This window comes from Oreochromis aureus, linkage group 3 (genome assembly GCF_013358895.1).
Source record: "Oreochromis aureus strain Israel breed Guangdong linkage group 3, ZZ_aureus, whole genome shotgun sequence".
Lineage (NCBI taxonomy): Eukaryota > Metazoa > Chordata > Actinopteri > Cichliformes > Cichlidae > Oreochromis > Oreochromis aureus.
The window spans coordinates 92,670,054-92,690,304 of record NC_052944.1 but is presented as its reverse complement, the minus strand read 5'-3'; the positions used below and the strand labels follow the sequence as shown (position 1 = coordinate 92,690,304).

The 20,251-nt window shown below is 40.9% G+C and overlaps 1 protein-coding gene and 1 long non-coding RNA gene across 3 annotated transcripts in view; both read left to right on the top strand.

Annotated features, from left to right (window-relative positions):
• The window catches only part of LOC120434674, a 40,803-nt gene that overhangs the window by 9,488 nt on the left and 11,064 nt on the right, over positions 1 to 20,251 (top strand). Inside the window, exons 2-5 of the mRNA XM_039602917.1 lie at positions 8,978 to 9,316; positions 13,194 to 13,532; positions 14,148 to 14,249; positions 18,936 to 19,262. Of these exons, the coding sequence (XP_039458851.1) occupies positions 8,978 to 9,316; positions 13,194 to 13,532; positions 14,148 to 14,249; positions 18,936 to 19,262 (1,107 nt within the window). The remainder of the gene's footprint in view (positions 1 to 8,977; positions 9,317 to 13,193; positions 13,533 to 14,147; positions 14,250 to 18,935; positions 19,263 to 20,251) is intronic.
• LOC120437807 lies at positions 2,401 to 6,799 on the top strand. Of its 2 annotated transcripts, none has more exons than XR_005611412.1 (3): positions 2,401 to 2,743; positions 3,623 to 3,682; positions 5,206 to 6,799. It is a non-coding gene; the product is annotated as an uncharacterized LOC120437807 (long non-coding RNA). The 2 variants fall into 2 exon arrangements; XR_005611413.1 differs by having other exon boundaries at positions 5,203 to 6,799.

Genomic DNA, 20,251 nt, shown 5'->3' with positions numbered 1-20,251 from the left:
CAAAACAAAATGGGTTGTCAGCCCTGGCACTGCATTACCATATTGAACTTCAGTCAGAGGGAGTCACGGTTGCCAAAAACTTTTTGAAGCTCAAGAGTGAGGCTGGTGCCATTCCAGATATGTTAACATTGTACAATCTTCTGGATAATCAGATCTTCCCCACACTGAAAACTGTTATTCAGGTTGCCCTAACAAACCCAGTTAGCAGCTGTAGCTGTGAGAGGTCTTTTGGTGTCTTGAGTCAGCTCCATACCTGGCTGAGAAAGACCATGGGTCAAAGCTGACTCCAGCACCTGGCTGTGATGTCAGTTGAGAAAGAGATGCTTGAGAGACTTGACCACCAAAATTTGGAGTGTATTTTTTATAGATCTGTATTATATTACACATACACTTTAAAAGTGAGTCTCTGTCCAAAAAATGCACTCGGTTTACTTTTTACTCACTATGAGCATCATTCATTATTCTCCCACAGCAATTAAAGTTAGGATATGTATTTTTTGTTTTACATTCCAATCCATTCTTCATTGGCAGTAGTAGTCTTTAGCAGCATTTAAATAACCTTTATCAGATTTGATGGTTTTGTTACAGACTTTACAAAAAGTGTTTTGCTTTTCTTTCACAAATGTGGGGATTAAATTGTGTTTAAATGTACAAAACAGTGATTTCATGTTTTGTGACGAGGACCCAGGCACAGAGAGACTTGATGAATTTAAGAATCTTATGATTTAATAAAGAAATTTGCAGACTTGCACAGAGACGGTAAAATTATGATGACTGATAAAGGAGATGAAGACAACAGACGATGAGGACAGGGAGGAACAGGGGTTTAAATGCACCAAGGAGACAGTCAGAGGGAACTCGGGATAACTGGAGACATTTAAGGATGCAGGGACTGACAGAGACAGGGAAGAAGTCTCATCATGACAAGTAAAGTTTACCTTGCCTGGATGGGCAGCTCTCTGGGTGCTCAGCACCCCCAAAGCTCTGATCCTAGAATCGCCCCTGGTTTCCACTATGTACTGTTTAAAATCCAGAATAGGGAGGATGGTGTAGGTTTAAGTTTATTAGATTGATACATATATACCAACAAGGCACTGTACATCAAAGCAGTTGTTTTCATGCAAAGGCTTTATGGTTTTTCCTATAGCGGTTGACAGATCACGTGACTTTCGTGCATAGCATTCCGGGAACTCTTGGCAAAACAATCCAAGTACCGCATGAAATGCAAGCATTTGCAGCACCGCAAAACGTTCATTCTCCAGTTCCAATACCTTCTTGGTTTTTCTTTGCCGCACAAAAAAGGAATGTCCAAAACTAAGGAGAACAATGCCGGTCCGTACAAAGACAGACTCGACGAAAAGGCAAAGAAAAGATACGAGGAAAAAATCAAAGGAGTGAAAGGGTCAGACCCTTATGAGCACACAGAGTGGACAAAAGACGTTAGCGTGCTGCACAACTTTCACCACGCTCAGATTTATAATTATACGGTTCTTGGAGTGAGTGCATACACTCATGAAGTTTAGTAACTTCAGGTCACTGCAACAAGCCCAGGTACAGTTTACCGATGGATGGGTACAGGACCTTGAAATGCACCGTGTAGAACGAAAGACCATCGTACAAACAAAGGTAAGTTTACCTCACAAATCATCTTCATAAATACACATTCGTTTACCGTTTAGTAATAGGACCTTTGAGCTCAACGGTAATTAATTAGTAGTGGAAATAATTTCTAGTACGCATTACAGAAATGTAGCACTGACAATAATATTGTATGCTGTAATCGTACTGGGCAATTAGTGATACAAAACAACTGTTTTATCCTGTGAATAAAAGTATATGTTTTTGTCAATGTACCGTGGTAAGAACAGAAGCGAAACGCAATATTGTGTCAGGACAATTCACTATTTATGCACAATAAATAAAGGAGCATAGCTCGACAATTTCTGTTCAGCGCCAGACTTGCTTGTAACCTATATCACCAATTATGTTAAGAAAACTGACGTATTAACTACTACAAAACCCTGACCTTTGTGGGAATGCTTGGAGCAGACTAACATGTGAGCTGGAGTGTTCTGGGACGTTATATTTGGTATATCCAGACCATCCGTCTGCTCTTACTTCGGAAACATGGCTTAAAAAATTTCTCTTCAACGACGTAATCCGATAAAAAAAACGATCTCTTTACCCGTCGGCTTCCCGTGGCTGTCATGCGACCGGCTATTGCAGTTAATAATACAACAGCTTCTTGCCATTTTTTGTTTCTTTTTATCACTGTGTAACTGAGTTCAATTGAAAGCCTGCGTGCGTAAGTACCTCTTGCCACAAGTTCCCAGAATCCTTTGCGGTTTTACCCCTGAATGACGTCACATTTTCAATCTCTATCCTGGTGGGCCGGTCTCTAGTCAAAATGCCTGGGCCGATTTTTTGTCCCAGTCCAGCCCTGCCTCATCCTCATTTAAGCCGTGAATCAATCCAAAAAGATTTGATTTAGATTAAAAAAACAAAACAAAAAACATTAAAAGAAATAAAATAAGTCAAAGGCACCAGGCTGTGTGGATGATTCTTAGATAGTAACAGACTCCGGGGTGGATCCATCTTCCAGTCAGCAGATCCACGGAGTCCCTGATTCCACAGGATCAGCTCTCCTTCAGATCCATCAGACTCACTGCAGACCCACAGAGGATCCACTCATTTTATTTCTGCCCACGATCAGACTTTACAGAAGCTCTGTGGACTCAAACAGGTCAGTAAACTGTGCTGTCAGGTTAACTCATGTTTGCTGTTCAGTAACATCAGACTGGTAGGAGATGATGAAGCTGATCATGATTTATTTAGAAATGTGAGAGTGAAGCAGTTAGCTTACAGCACATTAGCTTACAGCATATTAGCTAATATAGAGAGAGGGTTAAAAGTTTAAAAAATACCTCATGGACAGGATTTATTTGAGTGTAGCAGGTGAAGTGGTTCAGTTTTCTGTCCTGGTGCTGACTTTACTCCAGGACTGAGCTCACAGGAGTTTTTCACCCCTCCAGGAATAATTGCACATGAAGTTAAGCTAATGTTACAGGTACCGGGGGCAACACCCACAGACAGTTAGCTTAGTTAAGCTAACTTAGCTCGCTTTGTTTTCAATGAACTTTGTATCTCCAGATTAAAAACTGCAGAGATATCCATCAGATTAAAGTGGGCCCTATTAACCTCTTCAGCCCCACGCCCCCGTGGGGCTGAAGAGGTTAAATGAATGTCTCAGAGACAATTTTACTTATTACAGCCCATTATTGGCAGATTGTTGAATTATTAGCAGTTCATTGAAACAGAGCCAGATAACTCCAGCTAGCCATTTAATACAGGTGAAATTGTATAAATGAGATTCTGAAGTGAACTTTTCCACAGTTCTTGTTGTGTTATTGGACAGAAATCTATGGAAGTATGTCAGCATCATCATCCTATTAATGTGTCATCACTCTGTCTGAAGTCTTTTATGTTTGGAGATCAGTTTGCTGAAGTCCTGTTAAATAAATTGAAAACAGTTAAATAACCGAGGAGAGTCTGGATGTTGATCTGAAGGATAAATGTCAATAAAATGATCTTTATCAGTGAAATTACACATGTTGTGTTGCAGAATACAACAGGTGATGCAGGTGGATGATCATGGAGGAGGCACAACGAGGTCTGATATTAGGTAAGTTATGAGTCACACTGTTGTTATTTTTATGAATTTATTTTGCTTGTTGGCTAGGGCTGGGCCATATCATACCATCATACCATTCACGGTAATAGTGGTATAATGTTAGGCAATGATAAGAAAATGAAATATCGCGATAGAATATGTGTAAAACTCGCATGTGCAGTGCCCTTGTTTTCATACACACATGGCGGAAAAAGCCAGCGCTCAAAAATCTGTTAAAAATGTTTTAGTACGACTTAGGTAAGCTACGCTTGATGGATTGTCGGAGCATTACGGCTACCGTAGTCAGGAGCCTCGCGGAGTAATAGGTACTGTGCTTTAACATAATTTTACTGCATTGTGTGTGTATAACCTCTTTTTTAGTTTTGTGGATATTAGACATGGTTATGCTCAGGACATGTCGGCCCGTTTCCACTGGAAATGCCTTTTGGTTAAAGGGTAAACTGCCAGCATTTGCACTGTTAAATTTTTATATAACTTTAATGCACATAAAAAACAGCTGCTTGTTTAAGTGAAAATACATTGATGGGTTTTTTTGCACTAACAAAGTTGTGGAGTTGTATTTCGTCTCGCGTCAATTATATCGTCAGTTATATCGTTATCGCAAATTTTCAAATATATATCGTGATAAATATTTTTGGCCATATTGCCCTGCCCTGTTGTTGGCTCACTAGTCCCAGGAAATAAGTGTCCTGTCCTCCTCGTTGTAAATCAGCCACATTCAGGGTTTTCCTGCTGAAACAGATCTTTGTGAGCTGATTGGTCAGCTAATGGCTAAAGAGTGATTTATGCTGAAGGAAATTAAACACTACTAAAAAAAAGTTTTCCTTTGATTGGAGAGCAAAACCTCCTGAGTGCTGCCAGTTTTTGTATGCAGGAGAAACTCAGACACACAAACACAATAAACACAGAAATCAGACAACATTCAGTCAGCCTGTTTTATATGAATCTTACATGTGTGACAAACACACACGAGTGTTGCTGAGTCAGCACAGACATGTTCTGACTCATCACTGATGTTTATGAGGAAACCTGAGAATGATTGAAAGTGATGCAGAACCTCTGAGAACCTCATGTTTAACTTCTTTTAAATAAAGACGTCGTGCTGATTACTCTGACACCACTGCACTAACAGCTGCAGCTGCAAACTGGAGGTTTTAGAAAGAACAAAGTTCAATCAGACTCAACATTTACACCAAACTAAACAAAAACAAACAAACAAACAACCTTTATTTGTCACATACACAATTATACAGAGTACAACATGTAGTGAAATTCTTGTGTCCGAGCTGCGGACAGGCTGCAGACACAGCCGCGCCATTCCAGGGCTTGGTTTTTAGCATGGGGGGTCTAGCCAGGACCCTTACTGGACACCGGGTGGGAATCGAACTTGTGACTCCCGAACCACTCCACTATCCAGCTGCAACATCCTCCAATAAAACTTTAAGTTGGTCCTGATATGTGTTCATGTCCATTTCTACAAGACTCTCTGATGTAATCTTGTTATATGTAAGCAGGCAAATCCAACCACGTCAGCCTGCAGCAGGTGGAGGACGTCCAAGAAGCTGTGCTGCTGTAAGGAACATGATCCTGCTGCTCCATGGAAACAGGTTTAATGGTGCCAGAGCTTCTATCAGAGGCTTCAGACAGAAGGTGAAGCAGTTTGTTTGCATGAACACAGATTTAGATGGTGTCTGTGGGCTGGGTGGATGTTCTCCTCTCACTGTGATGGAGGTAAAAAAGCTTTCTTCAGTAACATAATGACACAGTTTACACGTTTATAAGGATTTGATTCATGTTTACACTTGTTTTGTGTTGACTTTGGGGATAAAACCAGTTAATAAGAATATAATAAAATAATAATAAAAGCACTAATGTGACATTTTAGTCTCTTTGTTTGTCCTTAAAAAGCACCGAAAATATTATAACATCATTATATTATTATTATTTGCTGTGGGTGTGGCTATTTTAAAGGGCTACAGGGTTTCATCCATGTTTAAGAAGAACTCGGTCGTGTTTGCAGAAAACAAGTTGATTTGCGTTCTGTGTGAATGTTTGAACTCGTGCTGTGTGACGCTGGAAGTTCTTCTGATTTCTGGATGTTTTCATCTCAAAATGCTGCAGTTATAAAACTGATCACAGGTCCACCTGAAGACAGCTTGAACATGAATACAGTGTTGATAACAGCTTGGTTATAATAATCTTATAAATGCATAAATATATCAGTGTGTATTTTGTGTCACAAAGGGTCTCAGTGATGTGTTAAATACAGAAATCTTGTTTTGAGATAAAACTTTTAGAAGCTGTAGTTGTGGACGACGGTGTGACTGCTGTAAAATAAGAGCGATGCTAAAACATATTTGGAGAACTGTTGACAGACTAAATCCTAAAAATCCAACAGTATCTGTGTTTCTTCATTGTATGAAACAAACATGAATTCCTGCCTGACTGGTTCAGTTAGTTTGTTCAGCAGAGTTTAAATAAAGATCTAAAACTGAACGTCTTGAAAGATTAAAAGTTTTATTTAAAAAACATCTTTTTGCTGCAGTTTATGAGATTTTATTTTTTTAATAATTGTTCAGTTAATATTTGATGTCCTGATGAGCTGTAAGATGATGTCATTATTTCTGCCATTACTGGATAAAAATTAATCACATTTAGAGAAAATCTCTGCTCTGAGACAGAGATTAGACATGTTTCTAATCTGATGTAATCTGAGTATCACTGATAGACGACTCTGTGACAGCTGCAGCAGACATGTTTAATGAGTCACTGTTCATACTGTTCATGGTTCAGTCACAGTAACTGTCCCAACTCTGTGATTAATGTCAAGTTTTATTATTAAAAGATTATAATTATTGTCAGGGTCCTGGGTCATTTTCACCCAGCATTCTTAGTTTTCTTGTATTTTTGAATTTTGTTAGTTCATTATTTATTTTCTGGTTGTTCAGTTTAGTTTATTGGATCCCCGCCTGTGTCTCTGCCCTCTGTCTGTGTATTTAGGTCATAGTTGTGTGCGCCTCCCTGTGTTTCCTTGTGAGTAGCTTTAGTATTTCCCAGTTTAGTTTTTGTATCGCCCTGTCTGTAAATAAAGCTGCATTTTGAGTTTGAGTCTCCGCCTCCGTGAGTCTGCATATTGGGTCCGTTTCCTGCCCACCAGCACACAGACCATGACAGTTATAATAAACGTGAGCTTTGATGGATCTGTCCACAGATGTGAGATATTTCAGACATTTTTAAATAAAGAACACAGAGTTTATCAGGTCACAATAAGCCACATGAATCACAAACAGATCAGGAATAAATAAGCTGGGAAACAACCGGATCAGTTCCAAGTGTTGGCGGCTCCATTTCACAGCTTTAAGAACACTTACAGGACTTTTACTGTCAGAGCCTCAGTGTTTTTAACCTTTATTGAACACAAACAGTTTACAGAAAAGTATAAATATGACAGATGAAGTCACACAGTGCAGACAGCATGAACAACACATGCAATGCTCGAGTGTTTACAAAATTACACAGACTTTGTTTTTGTTCTCACAGACTGAGCTTCAAGTTATTTATAAAACGACTGAAACAAGATTAAAATGAGTTAAACTTTGGTTTTAGGTGTGGAAACTGTCAGCTGTGGATGTGACATTTACCATAAATGAAAAATAAATCACCATCGTCCTTGGTAAAGATGGTACAAAGAGACAATAAAACCTGTTTTATGAACAAAGTTCGTCAATCAGTCCAGCAGAGAAGCGTCACTGTTTCAGAACGAGCAAAGTCAGCTGCAGTTTATATGTAAGAACATCTTCACAGCTGTGGATCATTTTAAAGTCACCTCTGAACGTTCAGGGTAAAAACTGTGACTGTTTCCAGTTAATGTTCAGAGTTATTGATCCAAAAGGAAACGAGGCACAGTCGAGCTTCTGAGAACGATGTTTCTGATCAGTTGGTTCGATAACAAGTATCTTATTTTTATATTTGTTGTTCCAGATGTGATTTTCATGGGATACGAATTATGTAAATATTATGTTTGTACATAAGTGGGCAGCTTAGTAACATCTGTTTGTGAATATAATCATTTATACTGAAGTTCCACCTTAATACAAAGATCATCCTCTGACTGAATGAAAGAGAAGAAGAGGTGTAGCGTTCACAACAACATCTGAATGCTACACATTTCATATTTAAAATGACTCGACAATAACAGCAGTCTGTACCTGGAGAGGATGACGTGTGTCTGATCACAGTCAAATCAAACGTCACATTAAACCTTTGAACTTAAACTTAACCTAATGTAAGCTGTGACAGACATGAACAGTTTAGACCTCTGATGAACAGGAAACATCTTACTGTAAACCTCCAACGTTTTAACTGCAGTGAGAGTAGAAATGATCTGTTTCATGGAAACTTAGGATCAGAAGTAAAAACACTAAAGATGTAAATATAATCCAGGCTGCTGCAGAAGGTGGATTTACTTTGTTTTAGTTTAATGCTGCAGTGATGATCCATGGATGCTTTTATGTAGTTGTTCTCATCATTAACACAGCTCCATCTACAAACCACTGATATATTTTACAAATGAGGAAATGTAGTGAGCTGAAAATGCTGTGATTTTCTGAAAAATGCATCCCAGAAACACACAACGTAAACAATGGCGTAGACATGAAGTGATGATGATGGTCCTGATGTTTCTAAACAAGAAACGGAAGAAACAGAGATTCTTGGTTTTTCCATTGCTCGGGAAAAGGCAGCAACAGTGAGAATTTCCTGGTTTTCCTGTTTCTGTCTCAGTGTATATTCAACAGGCAGCACGGTGGTGCAGTGGTTAGCACTGTTGCTTCACAGCAAGAAGGTTCGACTCCACCATCAGGCCTTTCTGTGTGGAGTTTGCATGTTCTCCACATGTTTGTGTGGGTTCTCTCCAGATGCTCTGCTTTCCTCCCAAAGACACACAGTCAGTGTGGCTGGGTTATTGGATGATTCTAAATCTCCATAGGTGTGAATGGTTGTCTCTGTGTTTTTTCCTGCTGACCTGTCCATGGTGTACTCTACGATAGCTGGGATAGACTCCAGCCCCCCGTGACTCTGAACTGGATAAGTGGAAGAGAATAGATGGATGGATGTTCAGTGCACATTTTGAGCTATGAGCTTGTTTGTTGCCAAAAGCAGTGATCTGATTGGGCAGATCTGTTTATTTGCATGCAAAAAATGTGGACTCTAAACTCAGAGTGAAGTGATGCAGAGTTCAGGTTTAGACACACACAGCTGATTCATGTTTCTGTCTCTGTTCCTCAGTTTCCCAGCATGCCTCGGCTCTGGAGGTGTATGAGGGGGTGGAGTCTGTCCTGCTGCTCTGCAAGGGCACCTCTGCACTTCGTGACCCCACTCTGGTGTGGACTTGCCATGACCTCAGTCTTCCAGTCGTCCACGAGCGTAATTATGCTGGAGATGAACTGAGAGACCAAAACCAGCGTTACAGGAGAAGAACGTCCATGAAGACGGACTCTCTGAGGACCGGAGACTTCAGCCTCACTCTGAGGAACCCCATCACCTCTGACAGCGGCACCTACACCTGCACCGTCACTGCATTTGGAAACACACGGACACTGACAGAAGTAGAGCTGCAGGTCAAAGGTCAGCAACACACCCTTAAAGCTGCTGTAGATACAGGTCAGAGGTCATATTTAGAGTTAGAAACAAGAACAAGGAAGACACAGATGTTCAGGCTCAGCTGTCATCAGACTGTGAACAGCTTCAGTCTTCATAGAGGACAAACCTCCACTCTGCTGTTTATCTACAGAGCTGAGTTCAGCCTCACTGTTCATAAATGTCCTCACACATTCATAAGAACTAAAGCAGGAGGTCCAAACAGCTTCAGGTGTGAACAACACAGAAAGGTCTGACTTACAGAGAGACACCAAAGACAGCAACAGGAAGCAGACCATTATCAGACGTTAGAGACTTTAAACCAGGGGTAGGCAACCTTTCTGATAGCGAGTGCCATTTAAAATTTCCTGTGAGGTCAGTGTGCCATATGATTGCATTAGCAATAAATTTAATAACGCTCTATATTAACAGTTACACACTATATAGAACCACTTTATAGAATTATATTTGTTCGCAGATGTTGGCAGCTATCAGCAAATAGTTACCAGCTATTTCGAAACAAAAAAAAGACACTTTTTATTCATAATAAGAACTCCATGACAGCAAATGAACTGTACAACAGAAAATACAAATGCTATTTATGGTCTCCTCACAACAATGATAAGAAAAATAAACTGGGCCAATATGGCATGTTTGTTAATACAGGGATACACATGTTAATGTGATCTCTGGTCTCCCAAGCAGAGACACAGGTCTCCGAGCGGCTAAGCGAGGACACTCATGTGAGAGAAAATCTTCAAGGCCTCTGCAATGTTCTGAAGACAGTTAAACTTGTCAGGTAGTGATGTCCAGCAGGTGAAAATCCAGCTCCATGAACATGCACAGCTGTGGATTCCAGCTGCTTCGATGTTGCATTAACTGGCATTAACTCAGCCAGTTAATGCGAGACAAATCTAGCTGCTCATTAAAGATTTCTGGTTTGATCAGAAAATAAAACATTGGTCCATACACCTGAAAGTCCCAAAAACGCATTGGGAATTCTGTCTCGAGTCTACGGATGTATCCGTGTATCTCCGTGGTGCTGATGCTGTGCTGAGCAGACAGCTCCTGAAGCTTTAGAAGTGTCGGAATGTGGAAAGCTAACAACGTCCCCCCTCAAACAAGAGAGACGGGACTTGCGCCAGAAAAGCCGATCAGCTGATCATTGATCAGTTTCATGATTGAAGTAGCAACAGGAGGGGGAGAGAATGAGAGAAGAAGAGGCAGCTGTGCAGCGTAACGACAGATTAACTCCAACTTTGTGTCTGTGTTCCTTTTAAGCTCAATACGAAACGCGTAATATTTTCTCTGAATACGAGACGATTCCGTCTTTTTACGGGACGGTTGGGAACTCTACTAACTAACTATATGAATAAAATAAAGTTCGCTACAACAATGCTGATGAAAACTCCGTCATGCTAGTTAGTACGCAGTACGAGTTATTGTAACTGACTGTAAAAAGTCAGCACAACGAAAATAAACTCCACCTAAACTTGGTTTATATCTGACCCAGATAGACTGCAGGTCATAACTTCTTACCTGAAGTTTAGTTCACCTGACACTCGGACCGGTGCTGCCTCGGGTCTCTGCTCCTCCTGCCTCCCCTTTCCCTCATCCACCTGCTGGCCTCCACCACTTGCTAATGTTACTGAATCAGTGGAAGCTACACCATAGCCAGTTATTTTTACACACCGGCCAATCCACCACCTTTCATTGTTTATACCGCTACAAAAAACCCCCAAAACAAAACAAAAACAATCATCGGCCCACCGAGCATGCCAGCTGTGGCACACATGCCAAGGGTTGCCGACCCCTGCTTTAAACGAACATCCAAACTCCCTCTGTTAACATTAGGTTCTAACACTGTGGCCATCAAAACTAGGGCTGGGTATCGTCACTGATTTCTAGAATCGATTCAATTCCGATTCAAAAGGTCCCGAATCGATTCGATCCACGATTCGATTTAATTCGATTCGATTCGATTCAATTCAATTTGAATCTGGGAAATTTTGAAAGTCAGAAATATTATAATTCAGATCAGTACATTTACATATTTTTGTATCAAGAAAAAGGAAGCTGACACACGCAGGACTTTATCAAAGGTGTAAACGTCACAGCAGATGCCTTTGTGTCAAAGTAGCTGAAGATAAAACACAGAAAAACATGAAGGTGGTTTTCCTGGCCTGGGATTTTATAAAAAAGTATTCTGCAGTACATCAAAAACGAAAACCATTAATCAACATATGAACGTTACCCCTGACGTTACAGCGGTTTTATTAGAGACACGGCTGAGCGTTTTGCATTTTGCATAATTTTAATAAGTTTAATTTGGTTCAGTATTGAACGGCAGAAATTAGGTTTTCTTTTCGGAAGAATGTAAAAGGGGAAAAAAAACAGCAGCCGACAGCGCTGTAAACAACGGTAAACTTGTGCGTAACAAGCAATTGAATAATGCAGAAAACAGATTTTTAGACGGGAAACTGTTGTTGAAGTACAGAGAGAGGGGGTGCATCGTGGTGGAAGCATACCAATAAAAGTCAGAGTGAATTCATGACGATGTTTATGTGAAGCGTAGTTTGGATCTTGTTTTGCTGCTGGTTCGGCCAATATTGTGTGGAGAGAGATAAAACTAACAGCTTTAGAATCAGCGCAAAAAGGGCGTGAACAAATGCGCGGACCCGCCGACTGATCAGAATCAGCGAGCTGTTGGCTTTAAGCCCCGACCGTGTCCGTGCCATCAGGTGAGAAAGGCGACATCTCACTGATTCTGGTCTGAGGTCCGGGCTGTGTGTTTACGTCTTTGTGCAGAATCCCTGTACCTGCTCTCATTTACTGTCTTAGCTGTTTGGTGGTTGTTGAAATTTTGTGAGATTTCACCAGAGATTCTGGCATTTCGGGCAAAATAAATTTATATTAAAAAATCGATTCAGGATTTTAATGAATCGATTTTACGTTATCCAAGCCAGAATCGATTTTAATCGATAAATCGATTATAAAAACCCACCCCTAATCAAAACTGATCATAATGGCTCTCTATTCTATTCTATTCTATTCTATTCTATTCTATTCTATGCTATTCTATTCTATTCTCTTACATTCTATTCTATTCTTTTCTCTTACATTCTATTCTATTCTTTTCTATCTTATTTTATTATATTCTGTTCTATTTGGGGGGTTTTCTATTATGATCTTTAGTGTTGAATTGTGTTCTGTTGTATTATGTTGTGTTCTATTTTCTTCTATTCTTTTCTTGCTATTTTGTTCGATTGTTTCAGTTTAATCTTTTCTGTTCTATTCTGTTGTGTTCTGCTCTCTTCTTTTCTCCTCTGTTCTGTTCTTTAAATTTAAATTTTAGTTTTCAGTTGTGAAATCAGATATTAGATCTGTATATGAAGGAAAATTGTTGTTTTTTTCATATTGTGAAGTATCCAGTAAATAAACTGAGGTACCTCATCAAGAAATGACTGCAGGATAAACAGGTTAGCTCACCTTTCTGTGATTAAAGAACAGTGTGTGACTGCTGCACAGCAGCTGTGCTGTTCAGGGTCAGAGTTCACTTACATCAAGTGTAGCAGAGATGACACTTAGATTCATTTACTGTAATTAACCTTTATACCAACTTCCAACCATCTAGTATATAGACATCATAAAAACAGTTTACTGTATGCAGAAAAAGTTTCTCATGTACCAATCAAAGAGCTACTTTGAGTACATTTCAGAGCCTGTACTGTAGAAGTTAAATCAGTACTTCAAGTTTTACTGGAGTATTCTTAACACACGTATCTGTACTTTTACTTAAGTACAGACAGTCTGTCCTTTTGCCGTCTCACAGCTGATTCATGTTTGTGTCTCTGTGTCCTCACAGTGTCCCACCAAGTCTTCACCCTGCAGGTGTACGAGGGGGCGGAGTCAGTCCTGCTGCCCTGTCAGATCCCGTTTGTATCTGGACCCACCACAGTGGTGTGGAGCCGCTACGACCTCAATCCTCCAACCGTCCACCAGCGTCAGCAGGAAGAGGACGAGCTGACAGATCAAAACCAGCGTTACAGAGACCGAACATCCATGAAGACTGACGCTCTGCAGACTGGAGACTTCAGCCTCACTCTGAGGAAACCCCACATCTTTGACAGCAGCAACTACACCTGCACCATCAGAGTGACGGGAGAAGAACCCAGACTGACAGATGTTCAGCTGCAGGTCAAAGGTCAGTTTGTCTGAACATTAAAGCTGATGTCTTTATTTGACAGGGAAGTCATGGTGCTCAGAAACTGCCTGATGGAGATGATTTGAAGGTCAGACTCATTCATGGAGCAGAGGATTGTTTGTCCTTTCCAGAGTGTCAGATTGTAGCAGCAAAAAAGATGGAACTGTTTGATAAAACAGGATAACATTTAATGAAAGTAAAAGTAGAGTTAAAACACAATTTAAAAAAAAATAAATTTTTTGCATTTCAACAGTCTGTAGTTTTATGTTTGCAGCATTTCAGAGAATACTGGATAATCTCAAATTAAAATTTATTGTACATACACATAACACATATAGTGTGACTAATAAGGATCTGACCACTTTCTGCTAAAATTAGCCCAGAGCCTTCAGATGACTTTGATAATTTCCTGGAACATGAGTTATTCAGACTGATGGTGTCTTCATTGCTCTTTCAGTTTGGGTGGAGGTGTTTTCTGACTGATTTAGAAGAAATCCATCCTGCTGACTTCATTCTTTAACCTGTGAAACACTCAGCAGACCTGTTACAGACCGACTCTTTTTGGATCAGAGTAATCGTGTCCATGTAAACCTCATTCTGTTCTTGTTCTCACAGAGCCGTACACTTTCCCAGCCGAGGCCTCGGTGATCCTGGCTGTCCTGGCCGTCGCTGCTATTGTGGGTCTTGGAGTATATTTATGGAAACTCTTCTACAGAGGTAAAAAAAAACAACTTTATTATTAAAAAAATATAACTAAAAATGATTAAAGACTATTCACCTTTATACAAAGGGGCTTTCTGGCTGGTGTGCTTTAAAAAAAAAAAGAAAACACTGTATGCTCACAACAACTTTTCCTCAAGCATTCAATTTAGTTTTATTTATACGGCGCCAAATCACAACAACAGTTACCTCAAGACACTTTATATTGTAGGCAAAGACCCAACAATAATACCTAATCTTTACTTAAGCAGATAAACATCATGGTCCACATTGGTAAATATATTTACATTTAGGATTTGATGGCTGCAACATAAGTTTGGGCGATATGTAAAACTTTTCCGATAATCGTCAGTCCAACAACCGATGATAGGCGATATATTCGCGCATGTGCAGACTCTTTGATGGGTGGAGCAATGTAATCATGCGCGGACTGATTTGCGCATTTAAAACACAGAAGTCCAAACATGGACGAACTAATTACCAAATTGCACACTGGAGGAGAAGCTGCAGATAGAAATGGACTGTTGCCTCAGCGAGGAGGTCGTAGACGGAGAAGAAGATCCACTGGCTCTGTGGAAGATGCATGAATAACATTTCCCACTGATGTCACACATGGCACAGAAATATCTGTGTATACCAGCCACAAGCACACCTTCAGACACGTCTTCAGCACCGATGGTAATATTGTTAACTACCTGCACACACTGCTGCAACCTGATAAAGTAAGCATGCTCGTTTTCCTGTCAGTGAATTTATGAGTTTTGTTTGGAGGGAATATTTTACCTTCTTTTCTTGTGTGTTTCAGTATTAATAAAGCTACTTTTTGGATTATTCATTTATATATTTATTTATTTGAGATGTGCCAAATCGCACAAAACATTTAACTTTACGTCTGAGATTTTTTTTTATGGTTGCTGGAAAAGACATTTTGGTTTTTAACTTATTTGTTGTTTGGTCGAGTGTGTGAGACATAAACACTGAACGGCCTGTAAACACGGTTATAGTGGAAAAAGAAGCCAGTTTCTCTTTGTTTCCACCATTGTGGATTTTTTATTTAAATAAAATGTTTTTGTTTTTTCTGAACATAGACTACTGCTGTTCTTTCTTGCTGTTATGAGTTTGAGTAAATGAATCGCTGCTGCATTTGGGCGCACTCTGTGGAGGATGCATTTGCTCATAGCTGGAAGAGGGTGAAGTTAAAACAACGCTGTTATTTTCCTGTTGCTTCTGTTAGCTTCAACCAACATTATTAGCAAACTTACTCATGGGCAAATAAATAGATAAATCGCCCTTGTAAAAACGATCAACAATAGGCTCAGCCTCACTTCTCCTCACATTCTGATCTGAGGATGTTGTAGTCTTTCCAGTTGGAAATGTTCTGCACTCTTTGCTGATATAAATCCAAGGAGCTTGGAAAGTGGGAGTGTCCCTTATGAGTGTCATTGATCCATTATTGGTCATTGTGAGAAACCATTGTGAGATCTTGTCTCACCCTGTCATGCCTTCTTGACCTCAGTAGGTCACATGATAGGATGAGGCAAGGTCTAACAATGGTTTGACCCAAAACCTGTGCTGATAATGACCCCCACCCTTTTTCATGCCTTGGCTCATGTGATGAGTCACATGATCAATAGTGGGTCACCCCCTTAAGGGACACCTCCCACTAGGGTTTAAATATCTGGGTCTCTCCACCTCTGTAGAACTGAAGAAGCTTCTCGGATGAGAGGTGAAAGAAGTCCAGTTGCTTTCTTTTCAAGCTCCTTTGATTTCCATGACCTGGATGACTGAGAACCTCCACAGACATACTGAAATACAACTCCTCTTCATTATGAGCCATACATTTTCAATAAGAGACGGATCTGGACTGACAGTGAGATGTCTGCGGAGTCATAATGTTGTAGCCCATGCGGAACGTGATCTTTCATTATCCTCCTGAATAATAATCTGTCCGGGGAAGGATGATGTGTCTGTCTACTATCCTCAGGGTCACAGTCAGCGGTTCTTTCATATGAGTGCAGCTTTGCCATGTCATGGACACTGACGCATCCCCAGACTATAACAGGTTTTGCACTTTTCACAGATAACAGTCTGGAAGATTTTCATCTTTGGTACAGAGAACTGTTTTTTTTTTTCCAAAAAACAAGCTGAAATGTGGACTCACCTGATCACAGCACACAGTTCCACAGTCCTGCAGTCCATCTGAGTTGAGTCAAGGTATGGCTTGACTCAACTCAGCGCAACACCGTTTGAAGGTGCATTTCTTGAGGGAGCAACAGATGGTCTTAAGCAACATTGGTAATGAAAAGTAATCCTGAGCCTGCTGTTTGTGACACTATGGTTTCTTAGGCAGTGCTGCCTGAGGGCTTCAAGATCACACAGTGGTTTCTGACTTCATCCTTTGTGCACTGAGACGTCTCTGAATTTTCTGGATCTTTTCACAATATGATATTCTGTACATGCAGAATGACCCAAGTTCTCTGCAGTCTTGCATTGAGAAATGTTACTTTTGGACTCAGTAACAATCGTCCATCCGTCCTCTTACACTTATCTGATTTTAGGTTTGCGGGTGGGGCTGGAGCCTATCAAAAGGACTTAATAACAATCCAGTCATCCATTTTCTAATGCTGATCTGGGGCCACGTCGTGGGGGCAGCAGCCTAATAGAGAAGCCCAGACCTCTCTCTCAGCCACCTCCTCCAGCTTGTCTGGGGGAACACCAAGGTGCTCACAGCCCAGCTGAGAGATATTATCTCTCCAGCATGCCCTGGGTCTACCTCAGGTCCTCCTCACGCTGGCACACGCCCAGAACACCTCACCTAGGAGGCGCCCAGGGGGCATACTTGTCACGTTCCAGAACCTCCTCAACTGGCTCCTTTCGATGTGGAGGAGCAGCAGTCCTACTCCGAGCCCCACAGGATGACTAAATTCCTCACTATGAAGTAATTGTCCCGGATTGGGCACTCTACCTTTTTCCGGCTGAAGACCATGGCCGCATATTTGGAGGTGCTGATTCTGATTCCTGCTGCTTCACACTCAGTTGGGAAATGCTCCAATGTGAGCTGCAGACCGCCACCTGATGATCAAGGAGTTGTTTAACTGCCTCAGTGACCTCATCCCTGGTGATAGACGAGTCATCCCCCTCGGCCCCAAACTCAATATCCCCAGTCTCTCTTGGAATGCCAGATGTATTTCATGGACCGGGGCCTCTGCCAGGCGCTCCAGCGCACCTTCACTCTACGTTTAGGAGTGCCAGGTCTGTCCAACATCCTTCCCACCACCTGATCAGGTGACAGCTCAGCCCCTCTCTTCACCTGAGCGTCCAGAACATTTGGCTGCAGATCTGATGATACTAATACAAAATCGATCATCAAGCTGCCTAGAATCTCCTGGTGCCACGTGCACTTATGGACGCCCTTATGTTCTAATATGGCGTTGGTTATGGATGAACTGTGGTTTGGACAGAAGTCCGGTAACAGAACACCGCTCAAGTTCAGATCAGACAGGCCGTTACCGCTGTTCACCCCCCTCCAGGTCCCACTGTTGTTCCCCACATGAGCGTTTAAATCTCCCAGTAGGATGACATAGTCCCCAGTTGGAGCACCCTCAGGTAACCCGCCCTTTGTCTGGTCCCTCACCCAGGACCAATTTACCATAGGAGACCCCGACACCATAGCCCCTGGGATCCCTGGGACACACAAACCCCGCCACCACATTAAGGTAGCGATTGACAGAGGGGTTAATAACAATCCTTCTGTGAGTACAGGTACACAACCCATCCTTTCCTTACTTTGAAGGATGCTACATTTATAGCTCACCTGCCATCGGTGAGCCTGGTTAATGTAGAGTCTTCCAGTCTGGTGTTATTTGACCTTTCTGTACAGTTTTGAGTCACATCTGAACTGCCTTGTAGCTTTTACACATTTTTGTAGCCATCATATACTAAATTTGTGCATATTTATTAAATACAATAAAGTTATTTAAACAATTCAAAACCTTTCTTTAGGCATTTATCAGTTAAAGGTTCACATTAATTAACAGAACACAGAGTTTTGGTTTTATTGGATGATGCAAAATTTCTCACCTGTCCCAGAGGAGGTGTAACTGCTCCTGTTATTCTTTTGATGTTTGGAGTAGAATAAAGAGCCAGGCTCCAACTGATGTTTGAGCATAATATACACGGCCAGCCTGCTCTTTCTGGCTCGAGTCCTCAGTCTCTGGCAGGATATGCACTTAATTGAACATCCGCCAAAAGCATGCGCACCACAAGGCACAACTGTCAAGTCCAGCATTAGGTGGAAACAACACAACATGAAACCAGATTAAACACCCAATTTTGAACATTGCAATCACATAATAATTACATGTCAATGCGACAGCTGCAGGAGGGGTTTGTACCTGATAAATAAAATCTATCACAAAAGTAAAACTGAAATAATACTCAGGCTTTTACATTTACCATTTACATTAAATTAAAGTTTTAATTCATCAGTATCAGTCTGACATTTTTAGTTTGTGCTTATCATTCATGTATGCTGCTCTGCACAACTAAAAAAGAGACAAAGATTTTTATTTTACTTCCTCTTTTCATTAAAATGTTAATTCTGTTGAATATTTTAGTCAAAGAAAATGTTCTTGGTGCTGCTGCTGTCTGTACAACTCATGTTGTGCTTTGTTGTCCTCTCAGTCCCCCAGGTGGAGGTGGATTCAGGGGTGGAGTCTGTCCAGCTGCCCTGCAAAACCACACTTCACCTGCCTGAAGACGCTAAAGTGGAGTGGATGGACAGTAATTTTGAAAAGGTCCACGTGTATAAGAACGGCTCTGACCAGCCTGAAGAACAACACCAGGTTTACAGAGACCGAACGAAGATGAATGAAGACCTGCTGAAAACTGGAGACCTCAGTCTGACCCTGAAACACCCCACAGATGGAGAAGCAGGCAAATACACCTGCACCGTCTACAACAAGGAGAGAAAAATCCTGCTGAAGAAAAGGGTGGAGCTCCAGTTCAAAGGTCAGTGGAAACAATTCAGTTTTATTTGTATAGCACCAAATCACAACAACGGTTGTCGCTTCATATTGTGAGGCAAAGACCCTAAAATAATACAGACAGCAGAAAACCCCAACAATCACATGACCCCTATGAGCACGTGCTTAAACAACAAAAACAAAACAGTGTACAGGTGATTCTCTGAATTTGCTGCTTTTTATTTTTCCAATACATCTCTAATTCAGCTTTTCTTTTAGTCTCTTGTGCTGCTGTAACAAGTGAATGTCCCCAGTGTGTGATTCATAAATTCTGTGTGTAATGTCCAAGTCTATTAACTAGAAACTTCAACCCTGTTGTTACAAATATTATTGTGTAGTTCAATTTTGAGAGTTTCTTGGATGTGAAATATCTCAAATATTTTTTTTAGTGCCACTCTATATTCCGTGTTTTCAGACTCGACCTGTGGCAAAATCAACAGGGGAAGGGTTAATTGTTAAGATGTATGTAACCTACTGTGCCAGTGTCCTGGGGGGAGGCATGGCTACATGGAGCTGGGAAAGGGGTTGTGGAAGTTTTGTAGTGTGGAAAGGACAGGAAGGCTTAAGTGATAAGTAATGTAGTTTGTAGTACACACAGATTGTTGGTCTGATCATCATCTGCCTCAGCTGTGGGCAAAAGATGACAACCAGTAAAATTCTAATAGATAATTAATTATCATAAAAATGAAGGGATAAAACAAACAGTCCAAAGTGTCCATCAGAAACATTTTAAACTAACCTGCACAGAGAGACAAAATCACAGCAGTGTGGGCTGTGAGTGAACCACAGTATGAGTGAAATCAAATACACCTGCCTTCCATTATCCCTGTCCAATCACAGCCACTTGCTCACAGCAGCTGTGACCACTCCCAGTAGTGGTCATTTCCCACAGCAGACGCAGAGTTGAGTTAATAAAGGCAATTGTAGTTCACCAGTGTTACAGAGTTTTGATTAACTGATCAACAACAATGAGCA